Source organism: Patagioenas fasciata, chromosome 18 (assembly GCF_037038585.1).
Source record: "Patagioenas fasciata isolate bPatFas1 chromosome 18, bPatFas1.hap1, whole genome shotgun sequence".
NCBI classification, from domain to species: domain Eukaryota; kingdom Metazoa; phylum Chordata; class Aves; order Columbiformes; family Columbidae; genus Patagioenas; species Patagioenas fasciata.
The window spans coordinates 8,235,553-8,253,705 of record NC_092537.1 but is presented as its reverse complement, the minus strand read 5'-3'; the positions used below and the strand labels follow the sequence as shown (position 1 = coordinate 8,253,705).

Sequence of the window (18,153 nt, the reverse complement as noted above, 5' to 3'; positions counted from 1 at the left end):
TGGAGGAAAGCAAATGTCACTCCAGTCTTCAAAAAGGGCAAGAAGGAGGACCCGGGTAACTCAGACCGGTCAGACTCACCTCCATCCCTGGGAAAGTGATGGAACGACTTCTCCTTGGTGCCATCTCAAGGCATATCAGGGATAAGAGGGTCATTAGGGGCAGCCAACATGGCTTCATCAAGGACATAACAAGATGGATGATGGCAGAGCGGCGGATGTGATCTACCTTGACTTGAGTAAGGCATTTGAAACAGTCTCCCACAGCATCCTCAGAGCTAAACTGAGGGAGTGCGGTCTGGATGACCGGGTAGTGAGGTGGATTGTGAACTGGCTGAAGGGAAGAAGCCAGAGAGTTGTGGTCAATGGGCTGGAGTCCAGTTGGAGGCCTGGATCTAGTGCAGTGCCTCGGGTCAGTACTGGGGCCTGTATTATTCAATATATTCATCAATGATTTGGATAAGGGAATAGAGTGTACTATCAGCAAATTTGCTGATGACACCAAGCTGGGAGGAGTGGTTGACACTGGAAGCTGTGCTGCCATGCAGAGACCTGGACAGGCTGGAGAGTTGAGCAGGGAAAAATTTAACGAAATAGAACAAGGGCAAATGTAGAGTCTTGAATCTGGGTAGGAACAACCTCAGGTTCCAGCCTAAGTTGGGGAATGACCTATTAGAGAGCAGCATAGGGGAAAGGGACCTGGGGGTCCTGGGGACAGCAGGATGAGCATGAGCCAGCAGTGGGCCCTTGTGGCCAGGAAGGCCAATGGTACCTGGGGTGGATTAGAACGGGGGTGGTCAGTAGGTCAGAGAGGTTCTCCTGCCCCTCTACTCTGCCCTGGGGAGACCACACCTGGAATATTGTGTCCACTTCTGGCCCCTCAGTTCCAGAAGGACAGGGAACTGCTGGAGAGAGTCCAGTGCAGGGCAACAAAGATGCTGAAGGGAGTGGAGCATCTCCCGTGTGAGGAAAGGCTGAGGGAGCTGGGGCTCTGGAGCTTGGAGAAGAGGAGACTGAGGGGTGACCTCATTAATGGTGATCAGTATATAAAGGGTGAGTGTCAGGAGGATGGAGCCAGGCTCTTCTCGGTGACAACCAATGATAGGACAAGGGGTAATGGGTTCAAACTGGAACACAAAAGGTTCCACTTAAATTTGAGAAAAAACTTCTTCTCAGTGACGGTGACAGACACTGGACCAGGCTGCCCAGGGAGGTTGTGGAGTCTCCTTCTCTGCAGACATTCAAACCCGCCTGGACACCTTCCTGTGGAACCTCATCTGGGTGTTCCTGCTCCGGCGGGGGGATTGGACTAAGTGATCTTTTGAGGTCCCTTCCAATCCCTAACATTCTGTGATTTTGTGAAATCCTTTACAGATTAGACAAAGAAAATATGGGCTAAAATAGTATTCTGGAAAGACAATAACTTGTTACATATTGAAAGATTGAGCATAATAAAAATATCACAGGTTTGAAAGTATCACAAGGTGCGTTATACTTACTTTTGCTATTTGAAGTATGTGATCCATTGTTGGCATACGAGTCTGCCCTTCCTCAGAAATAAGATTTCCATCAAAACGGGCCAGATCAAAAGGAATCAAGCATATCATGGAGAGCCATAATAAAAGCATGTAACGAGTCTCCCAAGTCTGGAAAAGAACAGTAAAACAAAAGATGCACTCCATTTTATGGAACATATTCCAGCAAAGTGCTTGGAGCACAAACTGCTGACTAGCTCCAAAGAACTTTGAAAGACAAAGAAAAACAAACCTGCAGGAAGATTTTTTTCAATTACTCCTTTTAGAAGTTAAGAATCTTTCACTACCTTCCTTATTACTGTTGTTTCAACTCATTTGTTCCCTTATATGAGTGATAAAGATTTTCCTTCCACCGCAACAGCCATTGCTTCTAAATCCCTCAAACATATCTCATGAAAGCCAAACACAAGACCTTTCCTTCAATAAGACACTTCTCTTCTGACAGGATGACTTTCATACCAAATCCAGATGTTCAGTTAGCACTTGACAGGGTGTACCACCGCTTTATACACTTTTTTCCAGACTTTCTTCTTATGTTGTTCATCAGTATTTTTTTTTTTTTCTGTAGGAAACATACAAATTAAACAAAAAGTACAGCAAGTTCTCACCTCAGAGTCTTTTGGATTCTGCTCTCCAAGCATATCCAGAACAGGCTGTAGATCAGGTACTTCATGAGGAAACAGTGGGAGGAAACGTTTGTACCCTCTTACCTGTAACAGAAAGTTTCAAAATTTAGTAAGCCACCTGCCATCATCAAATACTGAAGGAAAAGAAAAGACCTTTTGAGGAGTTTCTTGTACATCCTTGTGTAGTAAGAACTCTCAAGATATGAATCAAGGTCTTTAATACCTTGAGACTCTTGCATTTCTGCAAACTTACTAAGAATCAATGGAATTATCGTTCTTTAACTTTAAAACAAGGGACTTCCGGAGATTGTCTAGTCCGACCCTCCTGCTAAAGCAGGGTGCTCCCAGCACCCTGCCCAGGACCACGTCCAGAAGGGTATCCAGCATCTCCTGGGATGGAGACTCCACAGCCTCTCTGAACAACCTATCCCAGAGCTCAGCCTTCACTGTCAAAAACTGTCCTCTTATGCTCTGATGGAAATTCCACAATCCATCTCATTCTTCATCATACTTTACTCCTCTCTTTAACACTATGACTCTTGTTTTATCCCTCAGTATCTCAATGTCTGCAAATATTTTGCATTCAGACCTTGATTTTTACTGATCTGGATCATTAAATAACATAAACTATCACATAAACCATAAAAAATAGGACTGATATTTCACAGTACAGTTTAAAACACTTCATTGCATTAAGCAATTACTTTTTTATTTATTGATATTACTATTTTTGAAAATGTGAAATTTTTAAAAGTTATTTAAACAACAAAGAAAATACTGGCAACTTGCACATTTCAATTACAGAATGTTAAATCTGAGGGTTTTTACCTTTGTAATGATGTAAAGAAATTTAAAAGCCAGGTGAACTAGGAGGGGAGGAGATCCCTTGTCCCGTGCTATGTCCAACAATGAATTCATCATCCACTCTAATGAAATGAGAGGAAAAAAAATGTGAGACTACACGCAGCAGGCTTACAGTTTCTCATCCTTCTAATAATGAAGAGGGAGATAGTAGTCATGTAATATCAACCACAGCAATCCTGCAATGCAAATATGGACCTTCTAGTTTAACAGATTTTCAGGTATATAAACAAAAAATATTTCAAGATGACATTCCTACCTAAGTGGCGATCCAGCAAGTGAGGTTGCTCCTGGTACTTGTCCATTATACCTGAAAAGGAAAAGATATCTGTGATAAGCTATACAAATTAAGGGCCCTTACAGACATCACTTGTGAGATACAACCCTGATTCTAGACAGATTTAGCTTAAGATTTCAGTATCCTTGAGTTAAATGCTGCCACCATCTGTAAGAGGCAGCAAAAAGTAAGAAAACTACACTGTAAAAACGCAGTCTGTCCCCTTCCGTAGTGCAATCATTTAAACTACATTGAATCATCACCTCCCTTCCAGGACCGTCTCAAATTACTGTGGACAAATCCCGCAGGTAGATGAAAAAAGCAATCACTCCATTTGTTCCTGTCCTTCACCACAGAGCTCTTTGTGCCCCTCCTTTCCTCAGCACATCATTTTCTGATGGAACTCTGCAAATGGAGAACATTAAACCACTATAGACTGTAGCTATTCCAGGTGTACCAGCTTTACACAGCACTCCTACTCACACAGCAACCAGAATGCTGCTTTCCACCTTTCCGCCTTGCTGTTCACATCTTCTTCACTAACACAGGGAATCCCACTTACTTTTACACACTGTTCTCTTCTTATTTTTTTAATTAGAAATCTAAAATATCAGCTTTACCTCTCCTTTTTCTGCATTTGTTCCCCTGGGATACCACGGTGCTGTCTTCTACCAAGAGGGAAGCCTGAGCTCCTAATCATCGCTAACTTCCCATCATAATTAATGATACTTTACGCTGCAAATAGCAAAAATAGTGAATACAAGAAATTCCATCAACACTTAAAGCAACAATTTAACAGCAAATTCCTCAGCTTGCCAGTTTTCCCAGATCACAATCCGGCAATCTAAAGTGAAAGCCCAATCTAAACGCTGAAGGGAATGAAAAAAAGTTCTTCTAATGCTATTATTTCAAAAAAAGATCTTCCCAAATTTTCCTACAAAATGATAGTTGCAGGTTAAACTATCTTCCAAATTTCTGTTTCTAACAGTTCACCAAAAAAATAAGCATCATCTGTTTTTGTGAATGCTTTGGAGACCTGCATTAAAATCCTCTGCAGCTGATCATTACTGTGTTATCTGCGTATGGATTAAAGGTATTCCCTAAGCTTCCACACTATACCCCACACATTTAGCCTTCTACCATATTTGCGACATTTTGCCCAAGAAAGATCAAATGATACCTTATGGCACTAAATATTATCACCAAACACTGAACAACATGTGCAGTTTTACGCATATTAATGCTTTAGTTACTGGACAACTATATGTATGCAGAAAGCTCATAAATACAATTTAAATACACTGAGACAGTATGCATGATATAAAAGAGGCATAGCAAGATGGTTGGTTGGGACTGATGGCCTTTCAGACAGATTTTTTCAGTAATGGCTCTTCTACCCCATCAAGTCTACCAGTTCATCTGTGATACTCAATGATCAACACAAATATGAGTGTTCTTACTACTTCTTTCTGATCAGATACATATTCATCATTAACCCCTTCAGATGGAACAGTCAGTTAAGTCAATCAAGTATAATACTACTGAGTAAGTTCCACAGGGTCAGATTTCCAAATTTGGGGGTTTCTGGTCTATTGGTTGCCTACTTAGATTATTTCTGTCAAAAACACAGATGCTCCATCAATATTTTGACACCAAGCTTTTGCAATTTCACCATTTTTGCAAAAGTACTTACAAAATGCTAGTCCACTTAATTTGATTTGTAAATATGTGAAACTTTGAATTAACTTCTGCAAATGAACCGGTCAGAATATTGGATCCAATACACAGGTGTGCATTATAACAGGCTAATTACCTAGGGCACTGCCACCTGCACATAATCATACTACTTCTATATTCAGCTGAGGTCTAGAAGCAGAATAGCTTTCATGATATGGCACAAAAGCTCAAGTTCCCTCCACTCAGAGACTACCCCATGATCTGCATGGAATCAGCAGCCCTTCATATTTCCTATGAAATATAAAAGTAAAACCAAGAAATTACAACTTTGATGCTCAAAATGTATGCATTTTTAACAAGTAATTTGGTATAAAATGGCTTTATTTGAGAGGAACATAAACTTTAACTAAATTACTGCCTGTATTTGAACAGGAAACTGGAGGCTAAACAGGAGTCAGAATTCAAATTTCATAAATCAAGGACCTGGAGGGCTTAGTTACAGTAGTTAAATACTGTGTAATAATCGAATATATATGTGGGAAATCAGTAAAAAATTAACTCTAAACTGCCTGTTGATAAGGTTCTAGCATTATTGATAATCTAAAATCGGTATTTTAGTCATTTTCGGGTAACCAGCTCCTTTAAGTGACATATGAACACGGTCCCTTTGGATGCTGCGCTTACCTATGAATTTTTCCGTGGCCATCTCTCGAGCCACCAGGTCCCCAAAGACTCCCCTCAGGTTGCCGATGAGGTCCCGGACCTCCTGACTCTCCGTGAAACTCTCCAGGATACTCCTCGTGGTGGTGACATCGACCTCCTGGTTACTGCCTTCCTCCGGCTCCGCTCCATCCATCTCGCCTAAAGCCATGCCCGCAGGAGCTGGGCAGAGCAGCAGCGCCTCAGTCGCGCTGTCGCTCCCGCCGGGCTGAGGCGACCCGTCCCCGCGGCCGCTCCTCCCTCAGGCGACACCGCCGCTCCTCACAGCTCCGGCCCAGCCCCGCCCGCCGCCATGCGGCCCTCACCGCGCCCCTCCCCGCTAAGCGCCGCGGAGCGGAGGCCCGGCTCGGCCCTCCCCCGCCGCCCCACACCACGGGTGGCCCCCGGAGGTGGCGAAGACACCCGCGACAACAGCGGGGACGACGAGCGACGACCCCGCCCCGGCAGCTCCCGCGCGCATTACCCTGACAACCGGCGCTGCGCTCCAGAGCCGGCTCGCGCGCGCAGCCTCCCTGCTACGGGGCGCCGCGCGGGACCAAAGGCTGAGAGGCGGCTGCGCGCGGGCCCGCCCTCTGGCGCTGGGCGGGCGGCTGAGAGGAGAGAAAGGCGGCTGAGGGAGAGGCGGCGGGTGCCGCCGGGGAGCGGGTGGTTTGTGGGACCCCGTCCTCTGCCGCTGGTTGGCGTTTCTTCAGTGAGGGGGGAAACGCTCCCCTCGCCCACCTCGGCCGGTAGCGCAAGCTCTGCCCCGTCCCGAATTTGCCCCTCAGGTCATTTTGCACGGCTTGTAAAAGGGGTGTGGAAGACAACGGGATTACACCGTTATCCATCACCCTCTCCGTTTCTTACCTCATCCATGCCCAAACATAGAATTGCATGGTTAATTGTCAACTTCGATAAATCATATAGAATCCTGGAAACAAAGTTTGAACGCTGAAAGCTACAACTGGCTTAGGGAAGGGAGTGGGCAGACTCAAGGAATGGCTGCCCCCTCATGCCAGATTCTTTCCCTTTCGCCTTCTCAGGAAGCGATTTTGTCATATTTCAGCCCAAGATAGACCCTGTTTCCATCCACTCCTCCCCACGCACTTTACTGGATATCTTACCAGGTAGCAGCACTGCTTTTCCACTTCTCCCTGGACACATCACCAACACTAGAAAACTGCAGTTGGGCTCAAGCAGACATTTGCCAAGTCACCTCAAGTTCTTTTTCTATTAAGTAAAAAGATGACCTGAAGGATCAGACCGACTGACAAACTAAAATGGGCGCTCAGGTTGAGACGAGTCAGCTTCAGAGCTGCTCATTTCCATTGATTATAAAGAAAATTGAGGAAGAATTAGGACAGGTAACTTCTCTTTCCCAGTAACCAGCAACTCCCTCCACACCCAAACATCTTCAGGGTCAAGCTCATTAATGCAAAGCGCAATCACACAAATGCCTGGCTTCTGCAAGGCAAGTATTTTATTTGAGGTGGAATCTTGAGTTCACATGCACTTTCCAATGTAATAACATGTATTTTTGTTGACATTAATAAACACTAGTACACATCACTTTGCTGTTTTCTCAGATCTGGTCTTCCAGCCATCAGCTACTATTTCAGCTGTATTCTAACTCTATTATTCCACTTTTCCACTCTTATAATTGTATTAAGTGTTATAACCACACTGTAGCAACTTCCTCTAATGGTAGTGCAGACTCAAAAGAAGTAAGCATTTTTAACTATTTGTATTATATTTACAGAGAATTAAATGTATTTTTAAATAGCATAAATTACAACATCTAATTTTAGAGTCTACGAAAGCTTTATATCACAGCCATTTAAAGCTGAAATAAGCCTAAACATATTTGAGCATTTCTGAATATAACATCGCAAGTATAAAACATGACAACCATCTCAAGTCTAAATACATAAGTTCAGTCATTCTTATTCAAATTTTCTGATTCACATAAGCATTTGTTGGACTGCACTTATATCTTTCTTTACCACTTCCTTCCATTAAAAAAACCATGGATTTGTTAATGTACTGTAGCTCACATTCTATGCCAATATCTTTCTTGCACAGTTTTCTCCCCAAATTCTCATTGCCTATGTTTTCTGTAAAAATAAAGCAGTTAGGAATATTTTAAAACATTATAAAGCCATGCAATTTTACACTGTTCCTTCAATAATCCAGCAGTGGCAGAACAGACTAGCTTTGCCTACTGTATATTATTTTATAAAATTGAAAATGCATCAAGTACCAACCATCACAGCAGCAGTAGATGCTTTCTTGCCATCAAAACACTAATTCTCTCTCACACTTTTTGATATCTTTGTAAGAAGTTATTTAAATGTTACTATCGTAGTATAACACACTAAAATATCATACTAAAACTATGATATGTTATCAAACTCATGCACTAACAACCTACATTCTGACCATACAGTTAATTACCAAGGACCTACAGAGATATCCCTTTTAAGAAATACCACTGTAATTTAATTTCTCATACAAAGAGAAAACCAAAAGCCTGTAAGTAAAGTGCATTAAATTAAAATAAATATTATAAATTTTAATTAATTATATGGGTACCAAGTGCAGTCCAAAGGGCCCTGTCTACTCTTTAAATCAAAAGAATGTTTTCAGATTCACAGAATCATATTTGAATTTTGGATCAGGACACTCAACGTGGGAAAGACAACAGAAAAATAAATAGGAAAAGGGATGGAAACAGAGACAGAAAACAACAACAGAACAAAAAAGGGGAGAAGGAAGGAACTAGTTAATACCTTCAGCACCACAATCACGTAACAGTATTTCTCAGTAAGGAACTGCTGATAGAGCAGCAGAAGTTCCAAGGCGCAAACAACTGTGGAAATGCTGCAGCTGAGAAGTAAGATCTACAGAGAGTAAGGTCAGGCTGACTGATGCTACTTTCCAACCTAGGGAAGTCTTCACAAACAATCCAGCCTTTTCTTTCAGCAGAGAATGAATCTGTGCTAGTAAACAAGTGTAGAAGTTAAAAATTACACAATCACTGTTAACATTTAGTGAGGCTCCAAAGTGTGCTAAGCCTTTTACACATCATTAATTCCTAGTTTGTGTTACTTCTGATAAGCACAGGCTGCTCATTACTAAGTGACTATGTCAGAATTTCTCAAACCTTTCTGGTTACTTTAGAAGTTTCCTCATTACATTTAGAGTAGATCCCCTGTACCCTGTCCCAAAATGGTTCCAGTGGTTTATGTAATTAAAGAGCTGATACAACTTGTTTCGCTTCTCAAATCCCGGAGCTTTGGGTATTTTACTGTGATAGGCGGAGAAAAAAGAACTGCTAAACCCACCAAACATCCCAGCAATGGCCAGTTCAAATTCTGAATGACCATAGAAGCAAGCAGGGTCAAAGATAATTGGCCCTGAATCGTCCTCAGCCACATTTCCTGCCCACAGGTCCCCATGCAGGAGAGCAGGAACAACTTCTATGTCACAGAACATTTCAGGAATCTTGGGCTGAAAAAAAGATGAACAAACAAGTAACTACTAAAGAGTTTTGAAGAAAATAATAAATAAAATAAAGTACTGTACTATATAAGACACTAAGCTGGTCAAATATCACCTGTTCTCGGCCCTCATAGTGTGTTTTTGAAGTTAATGGCTAAAAGCATAAACCTACATTGTAAGCCAGTAATAAATGTTCTTGAGTGTTCTTCACAGAGCTTAGCAAAACATCTAACTGACAAGTCTAGTGTCACCATCTAGTATTAATGTATTGTGTCTAGATATGGATAGGATTGGCTGTCACAAGAAATATAAAATCAATTTCATTTCAATTAAAAGGTTTCAGTAGCAAAAAGGGCAGCAGTAAATATCTGTACCAATTAACCGGAATTAAGGAACAAATTTGTGAAGCAGAGCTTGCAGAGGAGGACATTCCTGGCTGTTTCCTAAGTGCTGCCTGGAGTGTGACCTGTAACACAGCCTAAGCTGTGAGCCTGGACTAATGGAAAAAAAAAATCCACATGGGCAGCAGAACCTTACCTATTCTGTAACAGCAAGTTCTTAGATAGGATTTACCACCTTATTAATTGTATTCTAAGAAATAAGTGTCAGTGCTGAATAACAGGTTTATTTTCACTATTTATTAAGAAAAATGAAGAGCAACATGAATTGTTTTCAGCTGATACTGTTGTTGGACCACAGAATCACAGAATGTCAGGGATTGGAAGGGACCTGGAGAGCTCATCCAGTGGAGTCTCCCCGCCGGAGCAGGAACACCCAGCTGAGGTTCCACAGGAAGGTGTCCAGGCGGGTTTGAATGTCTGCAGAGGAGACTCCACAACCTCCCTGGGCAGCCTGGGCCAGGCTCTGCCACCCTCACCAGGAAGAAGTTTCTTCTCAAATTTAAGTGGAACCTTTTGTGTTCCAGTTTGAACCCATTACCCCTTGTCCTATCATTGGTTGTCACCGAGAAGAGCATGGCTCCGTCCTCCTGACACTCACCACCTGGGAAGCTAGTCCAGTTACTGCTGTTCATGAAAAGCTATGTAAATCTCTTATAAAATGCCTTTAAAATTCCACTGATACATATCTTTTAACATTCTAAAAAACAGATTTAAGACATGGTTCATACTTTTAGCTGTGACCAAAGCTCTCTGGCTTCTCTATCTCCATAATCTTTTTCAATCAAATCCAACTGAGCTTGGAGTCGGTGACGAATAAAGAAGGAAGGCCAATCGCTCTGCCATTCATTCACCTAGAAAATACGATACAGAGGTTTGTAATAAATAATTTTAACATCTACATAGTCGGTACTGATAATACATATTAAAAGATACCACGTTGAAATGTTTGATACTGACACAGGGGCCTAGACAATGTTATTATGACATTATGACATATTATTATTCATGACACCAAGTTGGGAGGGAGTGTTTACCTGCTGGAAGGCAGGAGGGCTCTGCAGAGGGATCTGGATAGACTGGAAAAATGGGGTGATTCCAATGGGATGAAGTTCAACAAGGCCAAGTGCCGGGTCCTGCGCTTTGGCCACAACAACCCCCTGCAGTGCTCCAGGCTGGACACAGAGTGGCTGGAGAGCAGTCAGGCAGAAAGGGACCTGGGGGTACTAACTGACAGGAAACTCAACATGAGCCAACAGTGTGTCCAGGTGGCCAAGAAGGCCAATGGTGTCCTGTCCTGTATCAAAAAGAGCGTGGTCAGCAGGACAAGGGAAGTGATCCTTCCCCTGTACTCTGCATTGGGGAGGCCACACCTGGAGTGTTGTGTTCAGTTCTGGGCCCCTCAGGTCAGGAAAGAGATTGAAGTGCTGGAGTGGGTCCAGAGAAGAGCAACAAGACTGGGGAAGGGACTTGAACACAAGCCCTATGGGGAGAGGCTGAGGGAGCTGGGCTTGTTCAGTCTGGAGAAGAGGAGGCTTAGAGGTGAGCTCAGCACTCTCTAGAACTACCTGAAGGGCAGTTCTAGCCAGGTGGGGATTGGGCTCTTCCCCCAGGCAGTCAGCAATAGGACAAGGGGGCATGGGCTTCAACTCTGCCAGAGGAAATTTAGGCTGGAGATTAGAAAGCAATTCTTTGCAGAGAGAGTGGTCAGGCATTGGAATGGCTGCCCAGGGAGGTGCTGGACTCACCGGCCCTGGAGGTTTTTCAACTGAAATTGGACATGGCACTTAGTGCCATGATCTTGTAAATGGACTGGAGTTGGACCAAGGGTTGGACTTGATGATCTCTGACGTCTTTTCCAACCCAGTCCATTCTGTGATTTCTCTCTGAAAGCATTTTCCAGTGTCTTATGTGATATGTTAAATGATGAGGACCTCTAAAGGGAGTACATTTTGCCATTTCAGAGCAAAATAGTAGGGATTTAGAAAATACAAAACCAAGACATGGTTTGTGAAGGGAGACTTATTTTATCAATTATCACCAAGCTAAAGAACCACCACAATTTCTATAGCAAGCTACACGCATGGAATAGCCATCGTATTCCTTTCACTGTCAGGTCAAAATGAAACAGTGAAAGCAAAACTGTAATCATAAAGCTGAAGGCAAATGAAACAAGCTTTTCGATAAAGAGTTTATAGAATTAGATGAGTACATGTTAGCTTCCACAAGCGTAGAACATACCTGTGGTATATAACCACAGCAAGTGGTTGTATGGAATCCAAACTTATCCACATACTGAGACTCCGAGTGACCTGCTCCTTTACCTAAGAAACAAAATAAATATTGGGAGTTTCAAGATCCTTACATAGTAAAGTTTGCAACACAGAACTAAATTTCAGAGAAGAGGCACAGAAAATTTTAAGCAATGTTACATTTATTTTGTGGTCACAACCCTTTCTAAAGATGCAAAGAACTCCCTTAGTCCAAATTTTCAGTTTGACTTATAAAATGTTGAAAGCTAATAAATTCCAGTACTAGTGTAATTTTATACAACAAAGTCTATACAAAATGAAGAACTAAAAATAAATTAATTGAGTTTTGTCAAGGTTAAAATTATATGTTTAAAAATTATAATAGCAATTATAGGTGTTGTGTATATAATATACATTTGAGAAGTGTGGCATAAGGACAACACAGGCATATCTCATGAAACAGTGTCCCAATATGGACTTTAACCATCATTAAACTTACAATGCAATACTCTACCACAGCCAAATGAATTATTTCATTTTTAGTTTAGTAAATGATATCAATACTTTACCAACTGTGTTCCCCTCCTTTCTCAGTTTCTCTCCAAGTTTCTGGTTATAAAGATGAAGATCTGCCATCTGCTCTCCAAGTTTTGCAGAATATCTGTAGGATCAAAAAATAAAACAAAACTGAAACAAGACAAGTGAATGAAATATTAGAGGGCCAAAAAAAACCCTCCATTTCATACGACCACGTTTATTTTTGGCAAACATAGAACTTAAATCAACTTCACAAGTACAAAACACAGAGCAAAGGACTAGATAACAACTCTGGAGAAAGGGGTTGTAACAGATCAGAAGTCAATGTTCTAGCAAGAAAGGTAAACAGAGCACAAATTTGTATGAACAGGAGCACAGAGTGCAGGAGGATCAAGCAATCCTCCTTATCAGCTCCACACTAATAAGCTGAGAACAGAGCACTGTGTCTACTTTTGGGCCGCATTCATTGAGTTCAATTGAACAGCAATAAAAATGGTAAGTCTATAAAGAAGTCACAAGCAAGCACTGAGTTGAGGTTGCTTAATGCAGAAAACAGACAGCTAAAAACCAAAATATTGCATATAAGATATCTGAACCGGAGCTGCAAGGAAGAAAACTTATTTCTTGTCCATGCCCAGAATGGGTAGAAAATAATGAGTTTGAAATTGCAACCAAGAGGACTGAGGTTAGACGTGAGAAAATCTTCCCTAGAAGCAGTAGGAAGGATTGGAGGTTTCAAAGACATAAGAAGTCTATAAGTTTAAAGAAAACTTACCAGCTGGGAAAGGAAATTCAAATGAAAAATCCCATGAGGGAAATATGGACTAAACTCATCCATTATCACATGTTCACTTCAGCAGCATCTCAGCACATGTGCGCCAGCCCAAAGCTCTAGGCTGGCGACCATACGTCATTTCTACTGCAGGTACGGCATCAGGGAAGAGCAAAATATGGGGAAGGAGTGTGTATACACACACATATACAGATACACATATACGTTATACATGGACCTTGACAGATATAAGCTCTGTCTCTGAAAGATTAGAGAGGTTCTTCTCATGAAGCTTTCTGACTCTAAGATATGAGAAAATATGCCCCAAAACACAATAAAAAAGACATGTATGGACATACTTGTTGAGGCTCTTCATCTTCAGGTACTCCATGACAAACATTGCTCCTCCTTCAGGCAGGTCAATTACTTTAATAGGCTGAGGCACTCTCACAATATTGGTTTCCTGAATAGCTTCCAAACTTGCCATTTCCCCTTGAAACATTTTTCTGGCCTGTCAAGGAATAACAATATCCTTGGGCTAAGCTATGGACACCTGCAACAGGTACTCTGGAAAAATAGCCTTGTTTACAAAGTTAAAAGGAGTTAATTTATCTTGATAAAAGAATGTAGCTGCAGCAAGGCTTCAGTCCACACAGGGAGACTTGAGTACCTTAATTCCAATTTTTTTTTCCCCCACAATTCCATGTTGCATTTCATCATGATTTTCAGTTGCTTATGGACATACCAAACTACTCAGACATAACAATATCTCTGAGGATAACGACCACTACTAAATGAAGTAAAAGACTGACTGACTCCCTAAACTGGTTCTGCTTTCTGTGCAGGTCAATGGCCACCAGATGGAGATGACGGTACAAATATTCAACCTGTACTCTGGATTTTTTAAGTGAAGATGCTGCTCTTTGCAGCAGCTTTAAGAAGTTTTTAATATTGCAAAGTAAATTTCTGATACCCTGTGGTGTTACAACAAGCAATTGAATACTGTGTTCATTTCATAGTAGAAAAGTCAAGAGCAAGAATCTTACTGCTACAAATACAAAAAGCAAAGCGGAAATTTGAAACCTCTGTAGCTTTAAAAATAATACATGAGTGTTAGCACTGGCAGCCTCTTTCATCCATCCCTCCCACTATTCTATCCTCTCCGCTGAAACATGGAAAGAAATGCACTGAATGCAAATTCAGCTTTTGGCTTTTCCAAACTATGTGCTACAATAACAGCTCTGTACTCAGCCTTTTGTGTTTTGTTTGGTTTGGTTTGTTTCTTTACATATTGCAATGCCAATTCCTGTCGTCAATGGTTACCCCATTGCATTACATCTCATTTTGCATTAACCAAACCTGCTGCGTTAATACTTGGTATCAAATAGACTACAGCTTTTAAAAGAAAATTGAAAGAAAAATTTGAATAATTAAAAGTCAGCCTGAGAATGCAGAATTCTAAATTACTAACAATCAGGTGCTTTTAAAAGAAGAGCTCTCTACATCCAATAATATTAGTAGTTAACTATCTGCTAGCAGTTACCTTCGGTTTGTGGTTGACTTTAACAAATACCCGTCCACTGTCTGTTTCATAAGCTTGGCCTTGGCTAATGTATCCTCCTCCCGAGCTTCCAAACGCCTTCAGAACAGAAGTTTTCAATTCTGTTTTCAGGATTTTTTCCATGCTGATTTCCAGGCTGTCGCAGTTGCTTTCTGCTAAATCTGCTGCAAAACAAGATTAAAGGTCTGGGTCCTTCTTTCACTGTCACTCTGCTGTGAGGTAGAAAGGGCCACCCACTGAATTAAATAAATAAACAAATAAAGCAAATCCAGAGATATTTCAAAATGCCTTTCCAAAATGCTTTGTTTCCGATTGGGGTTTTACTGCCATAGATGAGAAATGAAAATATTTAGAGATATTTTCTAGTATAAAATTGAGAGGTGTGTCCTGGGTCCTCTCTCAACTGTGCTGAGCGCTGCTGGTATTTGTAGTTTGGACCCGCTTTTCTTTTTTAAGCCCTGTGCTCGCATTGGTAGGTCATTCCTGATCCGATCCACTAGAGGGAGTTTAAATGCAACAATACAAACTGCGCACATGTTATTTGAGATAAGAAAAACAAAGTTGCAGTCCGTAAGGATGCAATTAAGTCCTGCTGCTGACCGTCAGTCAGGCACCAGAAATACATGGAAAGGTTGGTGGTTTTTTTCTCAGTTTGCAGGTGTTTTGTGAGAACTGGAGATCTCTTGGTATCACCAAGATCTTCATAATGCTTGCCCTTCTTGGGACATAATTCCTCGTCTTGTAAGAGACAGTCAAAAGATTTTTATTGCCTGAACACATCCTCAAGTCAGTGAGACAGCCACACGGTCAGGGCTGGACTTTATCAAGTGAAAATTCATTGTAAAAGCACCAAACTGGTAATTAACAAATATGGAACCTATTCCTATATGCTTCTCCAGATTTAATGTGATCTTTAGGACGCCATTTCACATTTTTATCTTTCTTCACGATCTGTAACACAGAGAAAGAAGATCCCTTGGGTAAGGCTGAATTTAGTAATTTCATACTTGCAAAGTGTACCGACACCCTCAGGTACAGTGTTAAACCTTTAAAACATGTTATCATAACTAAGACCCAACAATATTTGTTTTAATAAAGTGTGTATGAAGGTAACAGTTGGTAGGTTCCTGTGACTGACTCCTAGCACATTACAATCCATGGAAAATGCAGCAGCTCTTGTTCTCACTTGGAGCAGCAATACCTCCCATCTCCCCAGGGAAGGTCTGGATCCTGTTGTCACTGTTGCATTGTGCTTTCATGCATTTCTCTCTTCTCACTACTATTTTTTGTATTGATTCATATAAGCTATTTGACAGAAAAACAAATGACTACTGGTCAAATACTGGTTTCATTTAGGCAGGCTTTTCACTACATGCACAAATGGTTCCAGCCCTACATGGAGTGAAAAATACTGGTATAGTGCAAGTTATTTCTCAAACAAGTAACTTCTCAGAACATAGCTCCTAATGGTACACTGGAACATAGCAGACCTCAATGGGACAAACTGGTTGAGAAAACTTTTCTGGCATCCAGATTTATTTCAGCAGAACATTGCTTACTTTGTAAGAACAGAAGCTGGAAAACTGTAGCTCATGACTGGACTTCGAAACAGTGATTCAAATACAGAAGAGTACTCAAGAACAGCAAGACGACACATTCAGGGTTACATATCTCAGTTGGACCTTTGCATTACCTGTGTAAAGTAACCAAGTGGCTGCTTTGCCAATCCCTCTGCAGAGTCCAGCTGTAATATAATGGTCACATCCCTGATATACTAATCATAAAATAGATTATTCACAAAATAGAGCTACAGAAAGTAGTGTTGGGGAGAGGTAGAGAAGAAGAGTCAGCACTCACTGTAGCAGTCTTTAGTAGTGTGTCCATTGACTTTCATGGGGCATTAGTGACTAGAAAGTGAGCCACAGCTGCTAAAGCAAACAACTATGCCCAGACCAAATACACCTTACAGCGTAAGGGTTCAGCATACACATTACATCACATAAAATGGGTGCATATGCACTCACAACAACTTGATTATGCCTGTATATCTTGGACAGATTGAGGTAGTTGGTTACATGTCTCATACGGATGATTTATAGTGAAAATGCCACACAATTACAATTTCAGGATTTATGAAGCCCTAGTACCCTACTATTAGAACAATGATATCTGGCTGCTGAAAGGCTGGAATCCTATCCTAGGTTGCAATGAAGTACCCAGGGAAAGGAATACAGATTTTTGGCAACAAAATAAATAACAATACACATGTTGTTGCTGGTCACGCAATTCTGAACAACATCACTTCAAACATGGGAAGTAAAACAACTCAAAATCATCCCAGGTGGGCTCGAAGGCACAGAGTGCTTGAAAATACCCATGTTGATGAACCTCCCAGCAGGACCAGTTCAGCACCACAGCCAGATCCCCAAGGAAACACCAGTTGCATCCCTGAGATGGGGGAATGACCCAGGACAATGTGCACACATGGGGATGGGCTCCTGGTTTGAGACCCATCCTCAGGGTTATGTCTGTACTGGAGTTGTAAACTGCTTAGTTTCCCAGCTCTTTCTGTTTTGCTCACAAATGCTTCTGTTTGTTTTTCAAAGACTGTCCAGAAGACAGTTACCCCTATGCATACCAATGAAAAGAAAGATCTCCTTTGGGAGTAAAACACTATCTAAAGCATCATAGGAAAAGAAAGAAGCTATGTAGAACAGTGTAAGCCAAGAAGAAAAGACTTTCCATCATAAAAACCTCCCTTTGACAGAAGTTATAGTTTCTCAGTGAAGAACTATGCACGGAGAAATAGTTCAGAGCTCCTTTAAACCTATAGATCTGATCTTCAGCATAATTGCACAGGCTGTAGCTCAGTATAAAACATGAACCATGTCTTGGGTCATGAATACTATTTTACAAAGAAAAACAATAGACCTATTGTGATTCTGGTGTGGCTTAGTTACCAGAAATATATTTCTTCCTTATGTCTTTTGGCACAGTCAGTGCCTACAAGACAAGGTAATTATATACCACCTCCCACCTGCTTTTACTTCCGATAGAAGAGTCCAGCATCAGTTGTAATCACCAGATCTATTTTGGAACAGCATTGAAGACAAAAAGTAGGAAGAAAAACAGCACTAGTGTGCAACACTCATATCTGCAGGCAGTATTTGCAGATGGCAGCAGTCCATGAGAATGAAAACAAAATGACGACATAATCACACTGAAATGTAGGGTACATAGGAATTATAAGCAATTCAGCAAAAATACAAGTTCTTGCAGAGAGGTTCAAACTGGATGTCTTTTCACAGTAAGGACAGTCAAGCCCAGAGAAGTTGTGCAGCCTCCATCCTTAGGTTTCAATGCCAGGCAAAGATAAGTAACCTGCTTTAAGCAGGAGATCAAACTAAGTGACCTCCTGAGGTCTTTCCCAACCTGAATCCTCTTATGATCTTAACTATTG

At 41.4% G+C, this 18,153-nt stretch overlaps 2 protein-coding genes across 3 annotated transcripts in view; both read right to left on the bottom strand.

Annotated features, from left to right (window-relative positions):
• Positions 1–6,256, bottom strand: part of TBCD (tubulin folding cofactor D) — a 117,434-nt gene extending 111,178 nt beyond the window's left edge. For both annotated transcript variants that reach the window (XM_071816660.1, XM_065852224.2), the window contains exons 1-6: positions 6,157–6,256; positions 5,658–5,855; positions 3,279–3,329; positions 2,987–3,084; positions 2,141–2,242; positions 1,497–1,643 (exon numbers count right to left, since the gene is read on the bottom strand). In XM_071816660.1, the coding sequence (XP_071672761.1) occupies positions 1,497–1,643; positions 2,141–2,242; positions 2,987–3,084; positions 3,279–3,329; positions 5,658–5,844 (585 nt within the window). In that variant the 5' untranslated portion in view covers positions 5,845–5,855; positions 6,157–6,256. The remainder of the gene's footprint in view (positions 1–1,496; positions 1,644–2,140; positions 2,243–2,986; positions 3,085–3,278; positions 3,330–5,657; positions 5,856–6,156) is intronic.
• Positions 6,257–7,134: 878 nt separating this feature from the next.
• FN3K (fructosamine 3 kinase) lies at positions 7,135–15,197 on the bottom strand. The gene is made up of 6 exons (XM_065852406.2): positions 14,676–15,197; positions 13,492–13,643; positions 12,393–12,484; positions 11,813–11,895; positions 10,303–10,425; positions 7,135–9,182 (listed from the first exon to the last, which is right to left on the bottom strand). The coding sequence occupies exons 1-6, from the start codon at positions 14,814–14,816 to the stop codon at positions 8,844–8,846; spliced, it is 930 nt and encodes a 309-aa protein (XP_065708478.1). The 5' UTR covers positions 14,817–15,197; the 3' UTR covers positions 7,135–8,843.
• Positions 15,198–18,153: the final 2,956 nt, after the last annotated feature.